Source organism: Neodiprion pinetum, chromosome 5 (genome assembly GCF_021155775.2).
Source record: "Neodiprion pinetum isolate iyNeoPine1 chromosome 5, iyNeoPine1.2, whole genome shotgun sequence".
In the NCBI taxonomy this organism is placed as follows: Eukaryota; Metazoa; Arthropoda; class Insecta; order Hymenoptera; family Diprionidae; genus Neodiprion; species Neodiprion pinetum.
Window position 1 is genome coordinate 35099625 of NC_060236.1, and position 21795 is coordinate 35121419.

At 42.9% G+C, this 21795-nt stretch overlaps 1 protein-coding gene and 1 long non-coding RNA gene across 6 annotated transcripts in view; one reads left to right on the plus strand and one right to left on the minus strand.

Moving 5' to 3' along the window:
* Positions 1 to 21795, minus strand: part of LOC124218672 (cell adhesion molecule Dscam2) — a 62962-nt gene that overhangs the window by 21951 nt on the left and 19216 nt on the right. For all 4 annotated transcript variants that reach the window (XM_046625327.2, XM_046625331.2, XM_046625326.2 and 1 more), the window contains exons 3-5: positions 14170 to 14490; positions 13600 to 13761; positions 7709 to 7858 (exon numbers count right to left, since the gene is read on the minus strand). In XM_046625327.2, the coding sequence (XP_046481283.1) occupies positions 7709 to 7858; positions 13600 to 13761; positions 14170 to 14490 (633 nt within the window). The remainder of the gene's footprint in view (positions 1 to 7708; positions 7859 to 13599; positions 13762 to 14169; positions 14491 to 21795) is intronic.
* On the plus strand, positions 323 to 2645 carry LOC124218674 (uncharacterized). 2 transcript variants are annotated; one of them, XR_006883148.2, is made up of 5 exons: positions 323 to 531; positions 753 to 885; positions 966 to 1210; positions 1501 to 1857; positions 2215 to 2645. It is a non-coding gene; the product is annotated as an uncharacterized lncRNA (long non-coding RNA). The 2 variants fall into 2 exon arrangements; XR_006883149.2 differs by having other exon boundaries at positions 969 to 1210.

The following is a 21795-nucleotide window of genomic DNA, read 5'->3' on the forward strand; positions in this document are numbered from 1 at the left end:
AATAGCTACTCAACTCCGCGAACAGTGATCATTTCAATCGTTAACCATATAGATGGCAGTCGTGTTTTACCTACTTCGTTGCGAATTACAGAAGAGGAGGCTCGTTAATTTCAAAATGACAACAAAAAAAAAATCCTAATCAGCTTGCATTATATTTTCGCAAACCTTAACGGTATAATGTCCTTGCTGATAAAACTCGAGCACTAATCATTCAACTGGGCAAATCGTCAAGCATAGGCCATTAGTAATCAGCAGACTGTTTCGTGACGCGTCGTTGCTCTTTGATCAGTGCCAATCAAGCTTCGTCCATGTTACGTAGCCAGCGTTGATTGAGCTGTTACAGAGCGTGTTTACGAGCAGTTTGCTCTTCCAGTTTGATTTAGGCTTGCTTACGAATATTTGAGAAGGAAAGGAACAGCATCGTAGTGAGAGAAATCTTGTACCTACCACCACTGGCAAAGATGCGGGGAAATGAGCCAAAACTCTGTTGCACAGTGGTTTCTAACGTCTTCACGCTACCTTAAAGTCTACGTCAGTATGTCTTAATTAAGCTAAAACTAGAAGCATGTAAGCCCAGCATTAACCTAATGAGAATTGAAATTTAGCATCCCTTTAAACATCACGTCTTTTCTATAACTGTAATCTTGAAAATGCACCCGTGCCAGATTTGTACTTTATACGGTAATAAGGACCCGACAAAAAAGTACAAGTGATTCTGAGTGCAGATTCTAAAACGTGTATAACTCTAAAAGGTTTATCGGAGGAAATCCGGCCAGGAAAGACTGCTGTGGAAAATATTGATCCTCTTGAGAACTTGAGAAAATTTTTGTGAGTCCAGTTTGTAATATCCGTTGGGAAGAATGCGTAACTGAACGGATGAGAAGGGTACGCATGAAATAAGCGAGTATTATACACACGAGACGGTTATGAATTTGAAATGCATACTAACGAAGCATATTCTTTAGCAGTCGAAGTAAAACTTTCGGTTCAAGTCTCTGCCGCAATTCAAGAAGTTTTGAACGCTCACAAAGAGCATTTTTCCCCAGGAAAGGATCCGCAAGAGGCTTTACACGAGATTAACCTTTGGAGTGACTTGCAGATGGAATTCCTCTGCCTCACTAAGCAGCCAGGGTAAAGCCAAATGTGGGTACGCCGAATAAAACACCGTGAAATGGGACTCGGCAATCTGAATATTTCGTTTCATTCACGGGTATTTGCATTATTTCAACAATATCACCTTTTTTTTATTTCAATTCTATAATCACCGTAATAAATTCTAGATCACGATGCATAAGTTTTACCACAGAATGTACAAAATGAATTACAAGGTTTTTTTCAGCACATGGAAATGATTCCACGCTTAACGAAGCTGGGCATGATTTCTCTAGCAGAGCGTCGCGACGGTTTTGTTTTCTTTGTATTTTTTATCCGCACCTCTGTCGCTCTTTAATACGACTCGACCTGACTCGCCTCCGTTTTCACGTATTATTGTAATTTCAGCTGATGATATATTGATCGCAGTCCTGGCCACACGTACCACCCACGCGTATATATTCTCAGGCTTTGCATACATCGCGTCCGGTTTCGCACGGTCCAGTTTCATCATCCGCCATTTGCGAATTGTAACGTGTGATCAAAAAAAAACGATAATTTTTTTATTCCAAAAAATGTTCGTATAACATTTCAAGAGTCTAAATCCCGTGGCTTAGAACTAAATTCGCAGTCCTTCTTGATGAGGGGCGATTAGTTCGTCAGCAGCGCAGAAGCTCAATATCTTCTGAAGAAGCTCGAAAGCCCGAACAGAGAAGCAAATCCAGGAAAATGAACTTTGCGAAGAATCCGAGGGCGTGATTGAAGGTATTGACGTCATACAGTTTTTACTTAACAAAACTTTAAACGCGTTTTTCTCAAAACTACATTTTCAAAACAGGCGTGACACATAGCTAAAAAACTAATCCACCGATTTCGATGAAACTTAGTGTACATCTTCCTAACTTTATTATCTAAAATATGAACCTAAATGTTTGTGAGATTAGATGAGAACAAAGAAGTATTATTTTATTGCAAAATATCGACATTTTATCGTCAGAAAATTCAACTGTTTTGTTTCCAAGTGTACCATTTCATCAATTTTCAACTTTTCTCACTTTTTATAGGTTCATATTACGCGTTTGAGTATTATTGACAGAACAATCTTTGTTTCTTTCGTTTTAGATTAATCCATTCAACGCCACACGACACCCCGTCGGATGAGGTTCGCCGCAACCCGAACAGAAGACCGTGCCGTATCTCCGCCTTTTTGAAATATATCAAAAAAAAAAAAAATACGATATAGTTGCGAAAAGTAACAAAAAAAAAAGTACGAAAAGGTTAAAAATTTTGAACAAGTCTTTCCTTGTAAAAAAACCATGAAAATCAGTGATTTTTTCCTTGCTTAAAGGTACTCCCCCCCCATTAAGCGAGCTGCAGATTACTCATCTAGAAATATCGAGTTATGGATTTTCATTCTCGTTGCAAATGACCACTAGGCTTTGCCAAATCGGTATCACTATTATTACGTAGGCATAAGACCAAACGTTTCGTTAAAAACTGTTCCACCCTAAACTTGTTAGCAATTGCAAATAATCGAATGGGTCATAAATATACGAGCCTTCTTCTTATATCGGTGAAAAAGGAATTGATATTGTATGTATGGGTAGTGGATCGGCTGATAAATTACGAACGGAAAACCTCTACTTGTATACTCCTGCCTGCCCGTCGTTCAGCTCATAACAAATGGACTACTCCGCACGCCACGTCACTTCCTTCCACGTATACTCCCCAAAAAGTTTCACTCTAAGCGAGTTTTTGCTAGAGAAGAGCTAGCTTAAGCTAGATTATACCTACTTTTTTACCTCCTGCCGTTTCAGCCGAAATAATGGATCCCGAATCGCGATTTTCTTCCTTCGGTGCTGGCTGTCTATTAGAAAATTATTAACATCACGGGGATGGGAAATTTCTCGCGGCGAGGCATAACGCGAGATGCTTTCCGACAGGTGGAAGTGATGTTTTCCCCACGACGCGATCAAGCAAAGAGACGAAAGAAATCACCATCCTCTGGTTGCAGAGCACCTTATGCCAGAGTGTGAACACTTACTACTCCCCTCCACACGTTATTCGAAAGGTTTGGACCAAAGCGATACCACAACAATGGGACAAAATTATAGAACATGAAATTTTATTTCGTAGCATTCTTGATTTCAAGTAGCGCTTTCTAGTGTACATGTTCAAGATAAAATCATCCATGGATCGAATAACACGGATGAGATCATTCGTACGTGTAACAAAGCATTACTGTTATATCAGCATTCGAGAATGTGAGTATAAAAGTAATTCATCGGCAGAGGTTGCCACAAATACTGAATTACCAACTACTTTAGTGATAATATAAAATGTTCTATAATGTCTATAGCGGAAATCATTATTATGTTGGCTACAGTTTGATCCAAGCCCAGTGAATAATTCGTTCTTGAAATGGTAAAGTTTCCACACCCTGCCTTATGCCGGCGTGGATGACACCACCGGATACGCGCAATCGATGGAAATACCGGCTGAGCCCAAACCTTTTCTGGACCCGTTAGCGGACAATGCTCAGTGCCTTGACAAGTGGGCGGCTCTTAGGTAGTTGGAGAAAAAGGAAGACAACGATTCCCATGAGAATGCTGAGTTGCACTTGCGGTGGTTCCGCAACACCGCATGTGGATCATATCGTACGCATTGCAGCAGGGAGGTAGTGCATGACTAAAGACTTTTCGTCGTCCTTGAGCGAGAAGAGGAGTAGGTATCACTAGCTTTACGCTTCAGGAACGGTAGAGCACCATGAAATAACCGTCATCAGCATAACGTACACACTTTACACTCTTCCTGCAGTCTTTACTTCGCGGAGTGGTTTTCTGGAGATGGGGTTTTTCTCAGTAACGCTTTCAGGCTCTCGTGTTAGACCGGAGTCCTTCACTGCTGAAGTTCCCGAGTGGTTTTTGTGACAGCATTTTCCATCGTCCATTAAGAGGGAATTTTCAGGATATTTCTCAATACCATGCAGTTGACGAAGATGTGAAGATTTGTTACATACAAATCAAAAATAATCAATCAGCTTATGCCTTATCTCACAATCAGATCCAACTTTTTCCCACGTCCGTAATTCAATGGCCATCGATCAAACCTGTTGATTTGTTTCTATCTCTAACCGTAAGAGCAGCAGCTCTGCTTTTGTAATAGAGAAGACAGATGACTAGAGTACTGAAAGAGGTCGTCAGGCGAGAGTTTATTATCGGGGTTCAACTCGCATAAGAGATTATCATTTATGCCACTAATCCATTATTGATAAAGTGCGAGTGATATACAGGAATGATTCTGCTGTATATAACGTGATTGGACTCGGAAACATGATACCCAATAGAAAATGCACGAGGAGCTTTAAAATGACGGGCGAAGAGACGGTGATATGTTTTGAGAAAATAAATCTTCTACAGCATTCATGACCTTACATGCTAACACCAGGATGCCATTATGCTCGTGATCCAGTCTTCTTTTACAAAGGAAAATATGTCTTCCCTGCGTCTTCGCGTGGCTTCCGCTTTCACGTTAAATAAAGACTGCAGTCAACAACAAGTATACGGTATACATGTATGTATACGCGGTAACAAACAATCGGCAGTGCTGAGTTTTGTATTGTAGAGTAAGGCTTGGAGAATACATGTATGTTTCTCGGCGAATCATTCATATGGTCGGATTTCAGAACTCTATAGCCGTGGAGGAGCTTTTGATGGGAATTCGAGAGAAAATACCGACCTTATCTCGGAGCGGAAACTCGTCTCCAATTAAGGCTCTGCTCTTTAGCACCTGCAGCTGACAGTGAAACCTTGTCTTTGAACTAAGGCTGACGGACCAATACCATCTCCGTATCGACCTGAGCGTTGGGTAAAGCCGGGTATAACTTTCAGACCATGTTCGCAGGATGCTTCTAGCATTTTTCCTCGTCACGGCCAGTTTGGTTGGCTAAGATCCCAGACGATGAAAGCAATATCGCATTGTTTCTTGCCGATTCTTCGTTCTCATATAGACGAAACAAGACGCCAATGTTGCCTCGTCGAAGCCAAAAGTAGAGGGTGGCAAGCCCCGCAGACAGGAGAATGGCGGTAGTGGACGACCGTCTGATCCAATATATCTTAAAAAATTTTGGTTCCCTCTCAACCACCGATTAGCGAAATGCTCCGAGTTGCAATGGCCGGAATTCCGGTCTATTTGGTGGGCGGAAAGTCTGTCTACTCGTTTGTTGAATTGAATTGAGCATTCTTGGAGCTATTCGGCGTTGATAATACCCCGGTGGAGTTCAATCTGGGATTCGTAAACCCATCAGAACTTTAGATTGGTTCAATGTTTCCACTCTATCGCAGTTCTTTGGCATTAGAGCCGGCAGAACCACTACAGAAAAACAGTTGGATTAAAGGCTGAACAAAGGCAAAAAATACCGAACCTGTGGAATGAATTAGCTGGAAGCTTCAGGTCTAGCCGTCAAGCCCGTTTTGACGTGTAAAAAATTTTAATTGGAAAAAAATTGGGTGAATGTTGTGCCGACTGCTCCCAGCAAGCACTCGACACGAAACATTAACCCATTTCGACCGAGCCACGAGAATACCGGAGGGAATGTGTAATCTCCACCTAGCCAGCCCTGGACCGCAATAACGCTGCTTGATGTCTCGAAAAATAACAAAAGTCGAGGAAAACGAAACAATACGCGTGGGAACCCACGGGCAAGCCAATGGAGGCCGCGGACCATGTGATAAGCGATTATTATTTCGAGTATGCCGAGGTGCTCATCCCCCTCTTGCCTCTCTCACACTTTTCCAGTCGATCACATATTCGCCGCGGTCCTGGATCATATAATATGCAAATTGACTTCAGTTGGACTACAAACATGAATTCAGTATTTGAACTCGACCCTTCAGGTGAAATTCGGGCTTCTATGCGAAGAGAAAAAAGTCATCGAATCAACCAAGCAAATGCAGTTAGAGGAAAAATCGTTGCTCCAGCTATGATTTTGTAAAAATGAATATACCGTGGTTACCATAATAAATTCTTACAGGTAGAATCGAATAGACGAATGTTTTCAACGTCAAGATTGATTTAATTAGAAATTCGACAGTTCGTACCATTGTTTAGTAGCACCAACTCACGGTCAGTATACATGGTCGAAGCAGGTTGCACCTGCGGTTGAATGGATGCCACCGCTTTAATTAAATATTCCATCGTCATCGTACAGAATATTATTTTTAATAAGAACCACGTCAAATAATTGTTGCGATTTCTGCTAACAACAAACATTCGGTCCCGCCGACCATAGTTTATTAAATTCAGCGAAATATCACCTCATTCGACCCAATCTTTTGTTCACTCCAATGATATCAAACTAAACTTAACTCGGCTTTACCATTATTCAATCAAATTGTTTTCATTTCGATCGAGAAAATTGATTCTTTTGTCATTTCGACACAATTTTATAATACATAAGTTTGGCCGACGTGAACACAGAATTTGTTAGATTGTGTGAGTGTGAGTAAACAGATTTTTGGTTAATTTGGTTTCTGTAAATCGACCACTACCTAATTATCGGTGCAGTGTAGTCCTATTTCTGCATCTGAACTTTGCCCAGAAGGATGCCTATCGAGTTAGTCGGAAAGACAAATATCATTTTTGGAGAATAGGGTTATTTTTTATGTTCTCGAATAAGGTACCCTACAGAATGACGTTCCCCTGACGAACATCAATAACGTCTTTATTTCGGTTTCGGAGTTGTTTGCTCGACCACACGAGTGGATTTTGTGTTAATATTATTGTTATTTTTTCAAGTGAGAAAATAAAAATTTCCCCGCCTGGATGGCGAGAGGGAAGGTTCCGTTTACGAGGCACATCCGTTAACTGATACACAGAGCCCGTCGAGGGCTCGGAAAATGGCGAGATCCACCGCCAGGAGAAACTCCGTTTCCCACCATCGGTGCCTTGTTGTTTTCCCGGCGGTGTCATTTTTCTCTCGCTACACTTCCCCCATTATCTGGCAGTGCCTTTCTCGGCTCCATTCGCCGCGCAGTAGGACTATCTGCTCCCATCAGCACGAGCGCCGTGCTCCGCAAATGGAGCCCTCCTTCAAACTACAGACTTCGCCACCTGACACACACACACAAACACAAATACACCTTGGATATGTAATGCCCGAGCTGAAGGGATCTTCAGTTTCAGTTTCATCCACCTTCCTCCTTCTTCCTTGTTAAGACATCTGATTATTCCTCATTATAGTGTACCGTAACCTAACCTAACCTAACCTGACCTCAACCACATCACTTCGATCGAACGAACGATTGGAACGAAATTTCACCGAAAGGGGATCAGCTTGAGACGAAGGAACGAATTCGTGGGTTATATGAAGATTAATTTCACTCCAATATCGTTGTGTAAACTGATAATCCTCCTCGACTGCGATCAGCTCTTCTAAATCACTCCCCTCGTCCACTATTCAGACGCACCCTTCTCACGCCTTGCAGCTAGTTGCAGACTGCGTCCTATGACCCCTCGAGGGGTGTCGCCATAGCTTATTGCCCCGGGTTCTCGATGTCGTAAATTCTTGGACGCCTGTTCCTTTAATTAAAAGTCTTTACCGACCGTCGGTACTCACCGGTCACCACCAGGCGTGCGTACGATGAACTTTCGACCGTGTCTCCGGTCACGTGATGGACGGTTCGGCATCGGTAGCTCGAATGTGCATCGGCAGTGCTCACCGCGAATATGAGGAGCTCTCCCGTCGGCAGCATGTGGTATTTTCCATCTGTGAACAATAGTTAATTTTTCATTATTTACCGCGTTGGTATCCTTGAACTGATTTTATTTGGATATGAATAAACTTGAGTAAGCATTTCTGGGTTAATCTCTGTCATATTTATTGCGATCTGACCTAATCAAGTAGAACTTCCATTTAATTCATTGCGCGTGAATGTTTCACAAAGGGAGAGGGAGCGGCTGATCTAGTTGGATGAATGAGAGTTTGTACCAAGGTGAACATTCGACGGGTTTCGGGCTTTGTCATGTTGCGAAAGACGAGATATTACGGATAAAGATAAAAGCATCCAAGTCCCACAGGATTGCTCAACTTCTTCGGGAAATCTGCTCTCTAGCTTCTTCTACGCTTCGCCATCGTTTAACCGAGTTGGTGAAAGTCTGACGAGTCCAGAAGAAGACGGCAAAAAAAGAGAAAGCAAAATACGAGATAAAAAAAAGTGTGTGTGTCAGCTCCGACGCACTACTGGAGTTTACTCCTTACGAACGATAATTATGATATATTGAATAGAAAAAGAGGGTAAATGAACGCATCTTCCAAAATGATAAGAGAAACAAACATATATCTGTAATTATTCGGATTATTTATATTATTTCAAAAATTTCCAAATTTTGAGTGCATATTTGTAATAAGTGACCGCAAAAACCCCCGAGTACCAACTTTCGCTCTTGTCAAACGACTTTTTGCGTTTTGGTCCGCCATATTGGATCCGCCGTCTTGAATTTCTAACTTTTGAGTGCGGATTCATAATCAGCGACCCTGAAAACCCCCGGGTACCAACTTTCGCTCTCGTCAAACGAGTTTTTGCACGTTTGGTCCGCCATATTGAATCCGCCATCTTGAATTTTCAAATTTTGAGTGCAGATTCGTAATCAGTGACCCCAAAAACCCTCGAGTACAAAACTCAAGTCGATAGTAAGTAAGGAAAAATGTTTGCCGCTAACTGTTAATATAAGTAATGAAAATAATATATAAATATAAAATATATTAAATCAATCAATCAAAAATAATAAAAACACTAAATAGAAGATCTAGTTGTTCGTATTTGAAATGTATATTATACATAAATGTAAACGATAAGCTTACCAATTAACCGCATCCATGTGTTTTTCGGATTCTTCTTCATTATCATAAATCAATTTCTTCCATATTTTCAAATATCTTGACGTAATAACGTCACGTCTTATAAATTCATACGCAGGCACACAACACACACGTACAATTATACGCACATATTCAACTCTCAGTCGAGAGGTAATGAACTATACAGTGAGACTACAAAGCACCGCACAAAGAGGAGACCCCGAGTATAGGATACGCTGTGTAATGTATTCCATCTCATTCTTTTGCACGTTCGATATATATGTTTGTCTCTTTCTATGACGCCTCAAGTTTTCGTGTTACACTTGATTTTACTCCTCATATAATTTCCGTACCGGGCCCTATAACTCAAATCGTTTCTTAAGGAGTAAACTCCAAAAAAAAAGAATCCCCCGGAACAAATAGATAGAATGAAAACAAAGAAGCGTCACAACTTTTCTTATTTCTTATCTCATAATCGCCGCATCAAAGAAACTTCAAATCTCTTTGTAACTCCCCTAATAGAATTGATTTGCACACCGGACTTTAATATTACCGTGTACCGATGAATTCCACACTTCTCCAGCCAGTCGTTAACTATTACGGTCACGTTGTATTTTACTTCCATATCCAACTAGGCGTGATCCATTTACACAGCCTGCACTTTCTTCCATCATAGCTGTCAGCATCTGAGATTGAACTTCAACGAGATAGCTGAAATTCGAAGTCTGTCCCCTGAGCTCATGGCAGAGAGCCGAAATTCGCGACCTTCGCACCCGCTTGATAATCCCCGTGTTGCTATAAGACGGAGGCTGTCTGTCTGATCCTAAGTTCTCAATTTTGGCGGATATTCAAAAGAATGTCTTCTCGTGTAGCTTATGAACCACGACATACCAATAATTTTGTACTTTTCCATCCATGCAGCAGGCAGCAAAAGTCCAGAACCAATTTGTCAGACTAGAGAAAAATTGTATGTGTGTAATTTTCTGTTAAAAAATATTCTCCAACCGGCAGACTCGTAGCGTACAAACATGTGTGAATAAAAGTATCCTCGTGTTAGCAATATTCAACGTGGCGTGTTATAAAAATTCCACAATGTATGCATACCTGTATCTCGAACCCCATTGCCCACGAGTTGGTACGATATAAAAAGGGTTGCTTCATGATGAGCGGAGGCGGTAAGAGGAATGCTCGTTCAAATTGCTCTCCGTTTTACGTATTTGAATTTTTTGATTGGAGTTTTTATTGGCGAGCATAAATATTATACACTCGTATAAGTGAGCTGGCAGAGTAGACAAAGCGAACGAAATTTCACGAACTAAAATCACCGTATGTTTTTAGGCCCATTTCTCACAGTAGATTCCATCTTCAACTGCAGGTTATGCACGATAAAACGTCTGCGTTTTTTCACAACCACGCATACCTACACTCTGCGGATAGCCTCATCGCGTGCAGAAGATCGCTGCGGTCCCATCGCAACAACAACGTCAATATCTCGCTCCTCGTCCGTCTCGTCCGTCGCCTCCTGCCGTCAATTCAAAAACACTCACGGTTCGAATATTTGTTAAATGCAGCCGCGACGTGATCGCAGTGCCATTCATTCACGTTTGCCCGAATGCCGGTGTTACTGTACGCCTCATCACCGCGTTGCAGACCCTCGAGCTTCCCGTTTCGCATTGATTCGTGTTATCGACTCACGTAAGGTACATTGGCCCAAGCCTCGATTGGTATCCCGTTGAACACGCGCCCCATAAAGCATCCGCTTGACGCCTCATCACCCGCTCGACGAAGGATCGTTGGAATCGATCCGCGCAGTTCTGTACCCTGATTCGGACTGTCGGAAGAATGCCCCTTCAATTTTGTCAGCTCTCAAAATCAGCGAACGAGTCGACGATGACGCGGAAGAGTGTTCAAAGTCATTTCTTCGACCGGAGAAACGCGTTCAGCTTTAACCCTTTGAAGCATACATTTTTCCTTGCAGTCGAATTTCTCGAAACTGGGTATTTAAGGATTCTCGAGGTCGCTGATTTCAAAAATGGTGTCAGATCTGAGATATTTTCAAAAATTTTTTTTATATTTTTATTGCGGCACGTTGAATCCGTTATTTTGAATCCTGAAATTTTGACGTCGGATTCGTTTCTAGCGACCCCAAACCAAAGAACACTGAGTTTCATCTTCTAGTTCCCATAACCTCCCCACAATTACATTTATTCTGTAAAAACAAGAATTTTCAACACTTTGTTTATTTATATCGTTCACTATATTCCCGGAATCATCATTATCCCTCTTGAAACATCAACATTGACATCTTAGAAGTCCAATTATGCTACAAAAATGACATCGATATCTTGAAATTGAATGTAAATCTTTAATAACCGATTCAAAAAGGTGTCTAATATATGTAATGCTGTGCTGCGAAGGGTTAAGCGATTCAAACTATGGCTTCAATGCAGCCGTCAAAAGGAGGCTGAAGACTAGTAACGAATATTTACCGTGCTTATTAGCAGAAGTGCAATTGCTCCGTGTAGATAATGGGAAAATAGTTGTGTCAACCGCGGAGCTGTGAAACTTGCAGTGCGGAGGATGAACAAGAGACGAGCATAGCTGGCTAGTAGTGAGGCAATGATAATGGTGGACATTTGAACACAGCAGAGCTGAATTTGCATTGGGAGTTTAGTGCCTGATGTTTGAACTGCAGTTTCGGGCGAGGCGAGAATGTCTGCGTTGCGTTTGTGTGCGTGGATTTTGGTGTGTGATGCAGAATGGGTCGATTGAAACTTTACCAACATTTGATGGGCGGCAGTAGAAGGAGAGACTGCGTCAGTTACAAAGGAAGAACAGATTTCTGCGGGCGAAACTTTTCTCCCGACAGTTTTCACGGTAAAACGCAGAAACGTTCAGGACTTTTCAGCTCCTTTGTTACAGTTGAGATTAAAGGCTTTTGTTCTGAATATTTCTTCAAACGTTGGTTTATTTCAATAGCGTTCAGATATCACAGATGGAGGTAGGAGGCAGTCTTAAAAGGTTTCTTGTCGCGGATCGCTAGGATTGGATTTTTTTTTCAAATTCAGCGCTTGTCAAATCCCCCGAGAATGAAAGCTCCCCCTCCATCAGCAGCTCAATATATCTTTTTAACCGTACTATCAGATCACGAGACGCGATAATGAAGAGTCGAACTTTTGTCACACTTTTCGCTCGTTCACTCTTCACCTCTATAGACACCATTGGAAACTGTCGGAACGCTTATCAACTCGACTCGAATGTTCTTTGCGGATGTTTTATACTTCAGCTCTTCGCGGTCGATTGAAAAGTTAGTCGACACCAATCTCCACCTTTGTGCAACCGACAAGAGACTGATGGCTACTTTTTCAAGTCAGCACATAAACCCCCAAAGCTCTATCCGAGACTTTCTTTAATTAAAGCGTGAATCGCGCTAGAAACGGATAGATGTATCTCGAAATTCGTGGAACGAGGAGCGGCGCTCAAGGCACGCGAACAAAACACCCCAGGGAAGTGGAGGAGCTGTATTCCAGACTTACCAGGCCCTTATTACACTTCCCAGCATTAATGCACGCCGTTGAATTCGCTGAGCAGCAGCGCAGATGCGGCTTTCCACACTCTTGAACGGTGAGCTCCGCCTATCCCGGTATGGATATAACAAGTTTGCAGTACACGCACTTAAAAATTGGCCCCTCTCAACCACTAATTAACCACGATATTTACTCGAAACGTATCATTCCGACTCTAATTCCATCCGAGCCGAGGTCAAAAGTTTCGCATATCCTTTCGGTTTGCGCAAATCCGCGTTCAAAAGAAATCTCTAAGCGAACCCACCGTTTCCAAGGTACCCGGAACCGTCTTTTTACAGTGATGACAGCACATGGGGCATACCGAGGGCAAACTTATCCTCTTCAGTAGGTCAACTTATGTATATGTTGCTGACTCTTGCAGGTGGTTCGGACGTACTAAACAAGGTCTTAATTGGCTCGAGAGACGGATGGAAGGTATGCCCTCGTAGAAGAGTGTCATTTCAACAATCTGTGCATCGTTAGAGGTATTCGAGTTGCTGTTGTAGCAGAGCAAACAATTTGGTGTCAAGTGTACAATGCAGTGCCAACAAATCGATGCTACAAATCCGCATTGCAATTTTCCGTTGCGAGCGAACCAGTGAAAATATTGACTTCACATTATATCGATATTTTTTTCCTAAACCCATTGTTTATTTATTTCCTTTTTTTAATTTTATATTTTTAACAACCACTTTCCAGTACCAGCGTGGAATTTTCTGGAATTTGTAGTCGCGCACGTCATATAACGCATCAAATCAAGATGGCGTCGTTAATCGATTCCGCCTCACCTCGACATATTGGAATGATGACGTTATCCTGACTCCCTCCCTCCTCATCTCTCCCCTTCGCCCCTTTCCCCGCGACTCGAACGCGCATATTAGTAATCAAAATAATATTCAATAAGTCTGTATTACTATCTGCACTGAAGTGGATATTCATCCTCTTCATCTGCTACCATGATGCAAAGTCAGAAGCTTCCGAATTTTCACACAGAGTAAATGTTTGCTTTGTAAATCACTGTCAAACTCAGGGTAGGCATTAAATAATTGCTTCACACAGTGAAAATTTATATGTTGCACTAACCGTTTTTTGGTTCCGGGTAAATGTTAAAGGCGGAATCTTGCACCCAGGATGTAACAGCAACGTATTCTTTGACGAAGGTCGGTATCTCGCACCTCAGGACTCCCGTGTTTCCAGCCAGAACGTAAGTGTCGCGTACTTGAACCTCGTACTTTTGCCGGACAACTGTAAATCCAGGAAGCGGAAGATTTGTTTATTCGATTGACGAGAGTGTTGACCTTGTCATAGATGCAGCAGGAAAAACCATGGAGACTACCTAAGGAGACCGAACTCAAATGGGTGAATTGTCAAAACTTGTGAAAGTAATCGTACACGTTAGGTTTATTTTTAATACCACTAACGTCGCTAGTATTCCTTTTGCACCCAAGTGTCATTGGTTGCAAGGATGCTCAAGATCGAATAATCGATGATCCTGTAATGTGATTCGTAGAAGGGTTTCACCGCCACCTCATACTACCCGTACCGTCATTGGTGCAAATGGAACAGCAGTGTCATCTTATTTCAGGCAGCTACTAGTTTACACGAAGTTCGGTCTCCTTATGTAGTCTCCATGAGAAAAAGCGGAGGACTTACCGGCTCGGACGCTAATCTCCCGGCCCAAAACTCGTCCAACACTATTCGAAGCTTGGCACCTGTACATAGCCGAGTGGACGTCATGGCGATAGCTCTCCGCCCCAAACGGTAGAAAGTAGATTGAACCGTTCCTGAGCATTTCACGTATGTTTGGAATCGGCAGCACGGGGGCACCGTCGCCCATTAACCAGTCGATCCTCGGCGCTGGGCTTCCGTGTGCAGAACAATGCATCATTGTACCACTGTCGTTGGCAAACTCCACCGTCGATCGTGGCTCCGTGACCAAGACCGGTCCTTGACTGTCCAGTATCACTCCTCGTCCTGGAACAGACACATTTGGTATAGAAGGGTAGAGTTTAGCTGATTTTTTTCTCAAGCTTGAAGCAATTACCCCGTTACGTTGGGTTGCGATATAATCCCCAGCAGTAATTATCCCCCATTTCGAAGTAAGCGGTCAGTTCGATGTTTCAGATTTATGAGCTTACCTCGCGGTGGCTTGCATGACTCGAGATTAATGCGCTACCATAAATTTAATGGATGGATTGACGTGAATTCATCAGTGGTACTAGATAATTATCAGAAATATAATATGGTCGTGTCTGGCTTCTCTTGCGCACAATTCAAAATTGTACAGTAATGTTCGTTAATGGTTGCCCAATGGCTCGCTATTTTTTTGGATTGAAAACTGAAACGAGTTTTCTTTCTAAAAAAATTGTATGTGTATATGATCAACGCATCGTTTTTTTCTCCTGCCTTACGTGTCCCTATGTTTTGATTTCAAAATAATAGTGAGCCACTAGGAACCCATTAATGAACATTACCGTACCTATAGAATTGGACAAGGATGTGAGAGTCTTTGATTCTTGAGTGATTCGCCGTTGTTTTATACTCTCTATCAGAGGTTTCTTGTTTGCGGCTTTATATCTGACAATCAAAAACGCTTCACTAAAAATAAAATATAACGAAGAAATACATTCGTGAAAGGGCTTTATCTTCTTCTTTGTTAAGATCTCTTTCCGAGTGTCTCTGGCACGCTTCTCCGCTTTCGGGTGATTTTCTACAATCCAGAGAGAAGCTCCTTTGACTGATTCATCGCCATCCTGGGCATTTGCCGAAATATCAAAAAACAAGCCCGCTCTTATATTTCTCTCGCTTTTTCCCCATGCTGTCCGGGTCCTTGATACGGACACAAGACGGATGGTTGTTCCTGGCCCGCTATCTATTTTTAAAGGTCAAATCGATCGGAGGCGATAGAAATATCATTCGTCTCGTCACGTGCAGAAAACCTTCATATGTTACCCGTTACATGGTCCAGAATAATGCGAAAATACCGGTGTGCGTTCCTGTAATTTGTTAACACCAAGGCTAGCCAAAATTACGACATAAGACAACCGAAATCCTACGTTCATTACTACGTGTTTCTTCTCTGTCAAAACATACCTCATCCCCCACGACAAACGCCACCAGACCACATAATGCAATCCGCCTCGCTCACAGCTCTTAAAGGAAGACTCTTGACTCTCTCTAATTAAGATCGGTCCTAATTAGCAGCCCGAAATATCGCGTGGCATATTCCGAAACACTCTCAATTGATCCCTCTTCCTGCAATGTCGCGATCATTTCGGGGAACATTTTAAACGGCAGTAACGGCCATATCCATCAAGCTTGCGGAAGTCGTCGCGGAAAGCATTTGCTCACGTGTGCCCTTCGTGTTCTCCCGAGCCTCCGTCCGAAGACCATATATCGTCGAGGTCCAGGGTGATCTGTATTCAAGCACTGAGCAGTGATTAATTACAGAACCGCGTTCTACTGCGTCGCCCCGTGGCACGGACAGCATCAACATCAGGCCAACACTCAGATATATTGGATTAGCGAGCTTATATGGTAAAGCCTGGATTCTATACGCTCCGTGTAACTTGCGACACGTTTCATCCGGGTTACGCTCGCGCTACCCTTTCATGTAAATGTCCTTCTCACTGTATTCAGAAAACCGGAAGAATTCTGCTGACAACCCTAAGATAAGTGCACCAGTTGTCGAAACATCTAGATCCAATTATTGACGCTTTTATTTTCCAAAATTATAAAGTGACGAAACAAATTGTGAATTTCTTGCTGACTGGAACCAATTGCTAGACGGCTGGACACTACAAATTTATTTTTTGATAAATTTAGAACAAAGGATCAAACAAGCACAAACAAAAACAGGTCAGTAATTGGTACGAGGTTAATAACTGGTACGCTTGCCTTACTCGAAAAATGTGAAAAACAGCTCGCAAGCGAGTGTCAATACTCGTTTGATCTGGGAGAGTGTCAAATTGCGTGAGTAGCTGATAAAAAATTCACCTCTCTTGTTCATATGCTTATATTCCATAGAATACACTGACGTCTCGGACGTTCCTCGTCGTTACATCGAACCGCAATTCGAATCGTAATTGGAATCCCAAATTACGCGTTATTGGTCAAAATTACACTTATGGTAATATGCAATTAACCGTAACGTCTTTCGAATAAATATATGTAAAAACTCCTTAGCTATGCGAATCAATTAAATCAAGGGTCAGTATCAAGATCCCGCGACGCCCGATGAATATGTATACGTATTATTCAATCTATAGAAAAGTTGTCACGTGGTTTTACAATGTACTGTTCGCGGATTATCCCCACGTCGTATAAAAAAATAAACGAATAAAAACTACTGCATTTGTTCGTACGCTCTGTTGGCTGACAAAACCCATGCTAGTGGTGATGGGTCGCATTCATTTGTTCCGCTTGGAATGAAAACCCGGCGCTGTTTCATCCGGAGCACATACAAAGACCGTGTATGGCGATCAGTACCCAGTTAATTTGCTGCGGGATTGATCGGATTGGAGTGATACATTTGATGACGGCAGTTTGCTCTACCGTGAAGAGAAATTCTAGATGGAATTGCCAGATTATTTCTTAAAGGTACCTTACATAGTCCTTCACTGATTGTCGGTAGCTGGTCGGTACTTTTGGGAAATATTTTGGTAAATTTCACGATGCAGTAGAAAATACCGGGTGTACGAAGATGGTTAGAGAGAGACAGAAAAAGAGGGCTGGGTTATATCTTCAAGAGTTAATCTCCGAAGCCAGACTGCACGTGGCGATTCACGCAATTTTCCCCCCCTCAATTTCCATCTCCGTAATATTCTCCCGCTCGTTGATCGATTCGCCGATTCGTAATAACACGAAACTCACCGTAAATGGATTGTAATGTTCGTGGAATTCAGCCTCTTCCCCGCTCGCCGGTATCGTAGATGCTCACCGACTGGCAATCAACCTCAACTTCATGCTAGACTGAAGTCTAAACGTCTGAACTTCTGCAGTTCGGTTAAGTTTCCCGATTTGGTTACGGATATTCGCCGTTGGCCCGATCAACCCGAGGAGTCTTCTACTTGGTCTTCATGAATTTGTTATAAATGAAACCCTGCACTGCTTGTGAATATTTCTGTTTCTTGATTTGTGGCTAAAGAAAATTCCGGTTTCATTGCTCTCGTCTCAAGGCTCTGATTGTTAATTGCTTGGAATGACATCTCCGAACCTTCCGTCCTCTGAAGAGTTTTCAATTATCCTTTTATATACAGAGATCGGCCCTGATCACGTTCAAGAGGCACGGCGCACTTGAAATCCTCCGGTAATTCGATGGTTTTCATCTCCGACCTCCCTAATACGTCTCAATTCATAGCCTATAGGAACCGTCGAGGCAACCAACATCTCGTTTTGCACTAATCGAAATTTACGGGTACTTTACGAGCTACTTACATCCGGCTTTCGACCCTGTCACCTCTATCTCCATCCCTCTTACGCCATCGCCGCTATCAGCTCAGCGATGGAAAGTCGCGACGACTCGCGTAAACACGCGAAAGAGACCCCTGAGACGTCAGGTTGGAGGAGCCGCCGCTACACCTGCTATCTACCATAAGCACGTAATTGCTTACTCTAGCGTAAAAGGCAGTAAGATCCCCCTATCTGCCCGGGGGAGCAAGGATAGACAGAGATAACGTTAACAACTCTTCCGTAACATACAACTGCCACTTTCCGAAATGGCCTAATATCTGCTCCAAGTAAAGAGAGAAATTATTTCATCCCATGAAAGCCAAAGTAGCTATACTTCCGAAAAGTCAGCCATCATGGGAAATTTTATAACTGCAGTGCTTTCGATGTTATTCGATGGTTGTCTTGAGAACTGAACTTGTCTAAAGTGAAGTTATATCAGGTCAGGTTAAAATAACGAACCGTTATGTCAACCCCAGTATCAAAGAATACGGAAATACCCAGATGATAGTTTGGGGTGATCCAACTTTCAACAGCCGGTTACAGTGTTTGCAATACGGTTGTACAGCGTCAGTCTTTTTTCCTTGTAATATAGCTCTAACAGTGTAAGACTATTGCTGTATACCAACTTTCAGTATCAGGTGCAACACTATGAATGTTGCTATGTGCTATTTTGGTTATGGTTTCACTTCAAGATTCCGAAGATTAGGTTGGATCAGGTTATCTGTTATCTTCCGCATATCGTTACTGACTTCATTATTTATAAAGATTGATCCAGATAGTCTAAACGCGACGAACAGGGATCAGAATATCATTTTCGTCGCTTTTCATGACTGAATACAAGGTGTGAAAAACACATGCCGCGAAGGTACGCTTGGCTCTTGTTACAGGGTGAATTAATATAATATGGCTCGAGGCGCGTCGCAAGGTACGAAGAACGGGATGCTCGAGCGGTACAACACAATAGAATATCGATCAGAACAGGGAGATAGTCACGGATGCGAAGGGGTGACGACCGTCGAGATACGTGTACGAGGTGGCGCGACCATAAGCAGGCGAGTTCAGGCAGAGAAAGAGGTTCAATGACGCCTCCAGGGACACCTTAGATTAACTACTCATCAGCACTCGCTGTTATCATCCTTGATTGGCTGGTATAACCTCAGATCTCTATTCTCACCTGTCCGGCAATATCCATCAACCAAACCTTCCATTCCCGCTTTGCTCTGCAGTAGGTCAGAAAGCGATTCTCTCTCTTCCGGCGTCTACGGTATCTTCGTAAACTGCGCAGTACAGCTTCCCCCGGCTGTAAAGATCCTCAAATCTACTTCCGTCACTGAATTTCATTCAGCTGTTTTATGCATCCGCTTGACTTTCGAACTCGAGGGTTAATGGTGCCTAGAAATTAGATTCTTTGAGCATACTGTTGGACCAATAAAGATACGCGCTGTTTTCAAAGTATTGAGTGTAGCGAAGCGGATTCTCACTGTATAAGAACTTCTTTTCACGCAAAAGTAAAGAAATAGTGAACTGTCTAGCATTTCGGCGCCTTTTCAATTACTTTTATCTTCTTATCGGTGAAGTGATCATAGATTACATAACACCGTAACTATTAGAGGCCAATATCCAGCCGGCATAAGGTTTCGGCATTGAGGCCATGCCTTGCGGTGCTGGGATAATTAAATGGGCTGTATTCGATACGTGAGATTCTCGTTGATGACGGGATAGACTTGTGGATTCTGGTGTTCAGTGTTGCAGGGCATGAGACAGGCGATGGTTCAACGCGATATCTGGTTATTGTACGGCTTTGGGTGATAGTCCCGTTTCCGATTAATTAGTTTGTCGAAATTAACGGAGTCCCCAGGGGTGGCTATTCCACCTGATGTAGATTACTACAGCCTACCCTGTGTAGTCGAAATGTCCATGTAAGCCCGCCTCAATCTCTCTCCACCAGACATTTGACCACAAAGGTGCTCATTCAGCTTTGATGCATAATTAAATAGTCCGTAAAGATAACTTCGTCGCGTTATTGGATGCTCGGGGAAGTTTTCCCCTCGACGGAAGGTAAGGTATGAAGGTACGAGCTGTACATGATTCTGGTGTATTTCGGAGGTGAGTAAAATAGAGAAACGGATGATATCCCGGCGTCAAGCTGGGAGGAAGGTGAACGTTGAATATTCCAGCTCTATCGGGGATTCCGAATGGAGGTTACTCGCAGCCCGGCTCTGCATGATGGAGTTGGAGCTGGAATCGCGTTAGTCCGGTGGACAGCGATTGTGTGCACGCAAGCGTAATACGCACTCTCGCATACACGCCCCATCCACGATTGAAGCCCCGGTAGGCACGACCAAGGGGACAGAGAGTTCCGACCCAACTGAGCATTGCAAACTGACGCGTGACACGAAGCGTTCTTCCACAGGGCCCTTCAGCTTCGCTTTGATATCTTCACTCTCTTGGTCGAGCAGGTAATGCCAGCGAATTCATCAAACGTCAAAACTTGTTCCCTCTTCCGTCCCACCGATGGGGATTAAACCCGGCATTAAATGACGCAACTAATTTCTTGATATACGAGCTTTGAACTGCAACCCGGGTTGGAAAACGTTGCAGGACTCCGGCACACTCAATAGAGCAAGTCAATCGACCCTTTCACCTCATATGCTGCAAACGATGTGAACCTCAGTCATTCTCCAATCTGTCTGTCGGCTCAGCTCATCATCGTTCAATCAAAACTTCTTTCCGTGTCCATTGATTCTGCCGTATCCACTGATCGCTACTGAAGGATTGCCGGTAGACAGGTGATAATATTTTTATTCAAGCGGTTTGGTCCGCATGGATATTGAAGAGATTTTCCCTGTAAAATTTCGGTTTCTCGATAATTTTGGACACCTGTACATGTAATTCTTCGGAACAACCTTTCTCCATTGCGGAACGTGTATAAATTTTCTCTCAACAGAAATTGCCAACGGTTGTACAAACATTTTATCGTTTCGAATGACTACGGGAGACAAGGCTGAGCCCGGTGCCCTGCTCTTACAACCAAATATAACCCTATTAGAGACAATAGGACCTTCTCCGGGTGGCATCCACTTCACTCTCCAGGCTTCGCATCCCTCCGGTTCCTTCCCTCGGGCTACGGGTCCGCGATTCACTAACAGAATTAATATTGATTGAAGCAAGTCACGTCTCTTCGCCAGCTGAATACCCCGAAAGGTGTTGCCGAAATCCCTTGACGGTATGGAGTGTCGAGGATTCTCTCGCTCCAGCTATTCTCGACCGAAAACAAATTCGAAGTGGGCAAGTTACGAGAGCCCACTTCCTGCGAGTTCTCCAATCACGAAACACGCATTCTGGCAAATCCCACTTCTGACACCGTATACAGCGAACCAGGGACAAACCACTGTGCCTAATTACTTCGCGCAATGTTCGTTGGTGATTTCGCATGTTGATTATAGTCACTCGAAAGAAACGGCTCTTGGATGAGAGAAGCAGCGTCATTCTCGGATGAATTTTCACTATATAGTAATCACTATAGCCTCATGTTATGTACCGCACAATCCTCCAATTTTCGTAACTTCGCCTTATTTCATTGACGATGTTTTCACGCTCAATTAAACCAGCAGAAATTAGGGCTTCCATCTCTCTCTCTCGCTCTCTCTGCCTCTACCTCATTCCTTCGGCGCCATTTCCCTCTCTGAGAAATAATTCTATCCTCGGGCAAGGCAGCAACATCCAGAAGTTTATGAATTTATAGCCGTTCCAAGCTATTTTAGTTTCTAAACACCCAATTTGCGTGTAATATTGATGCATTTTTTCTGAAATCAACAATTACGTTAG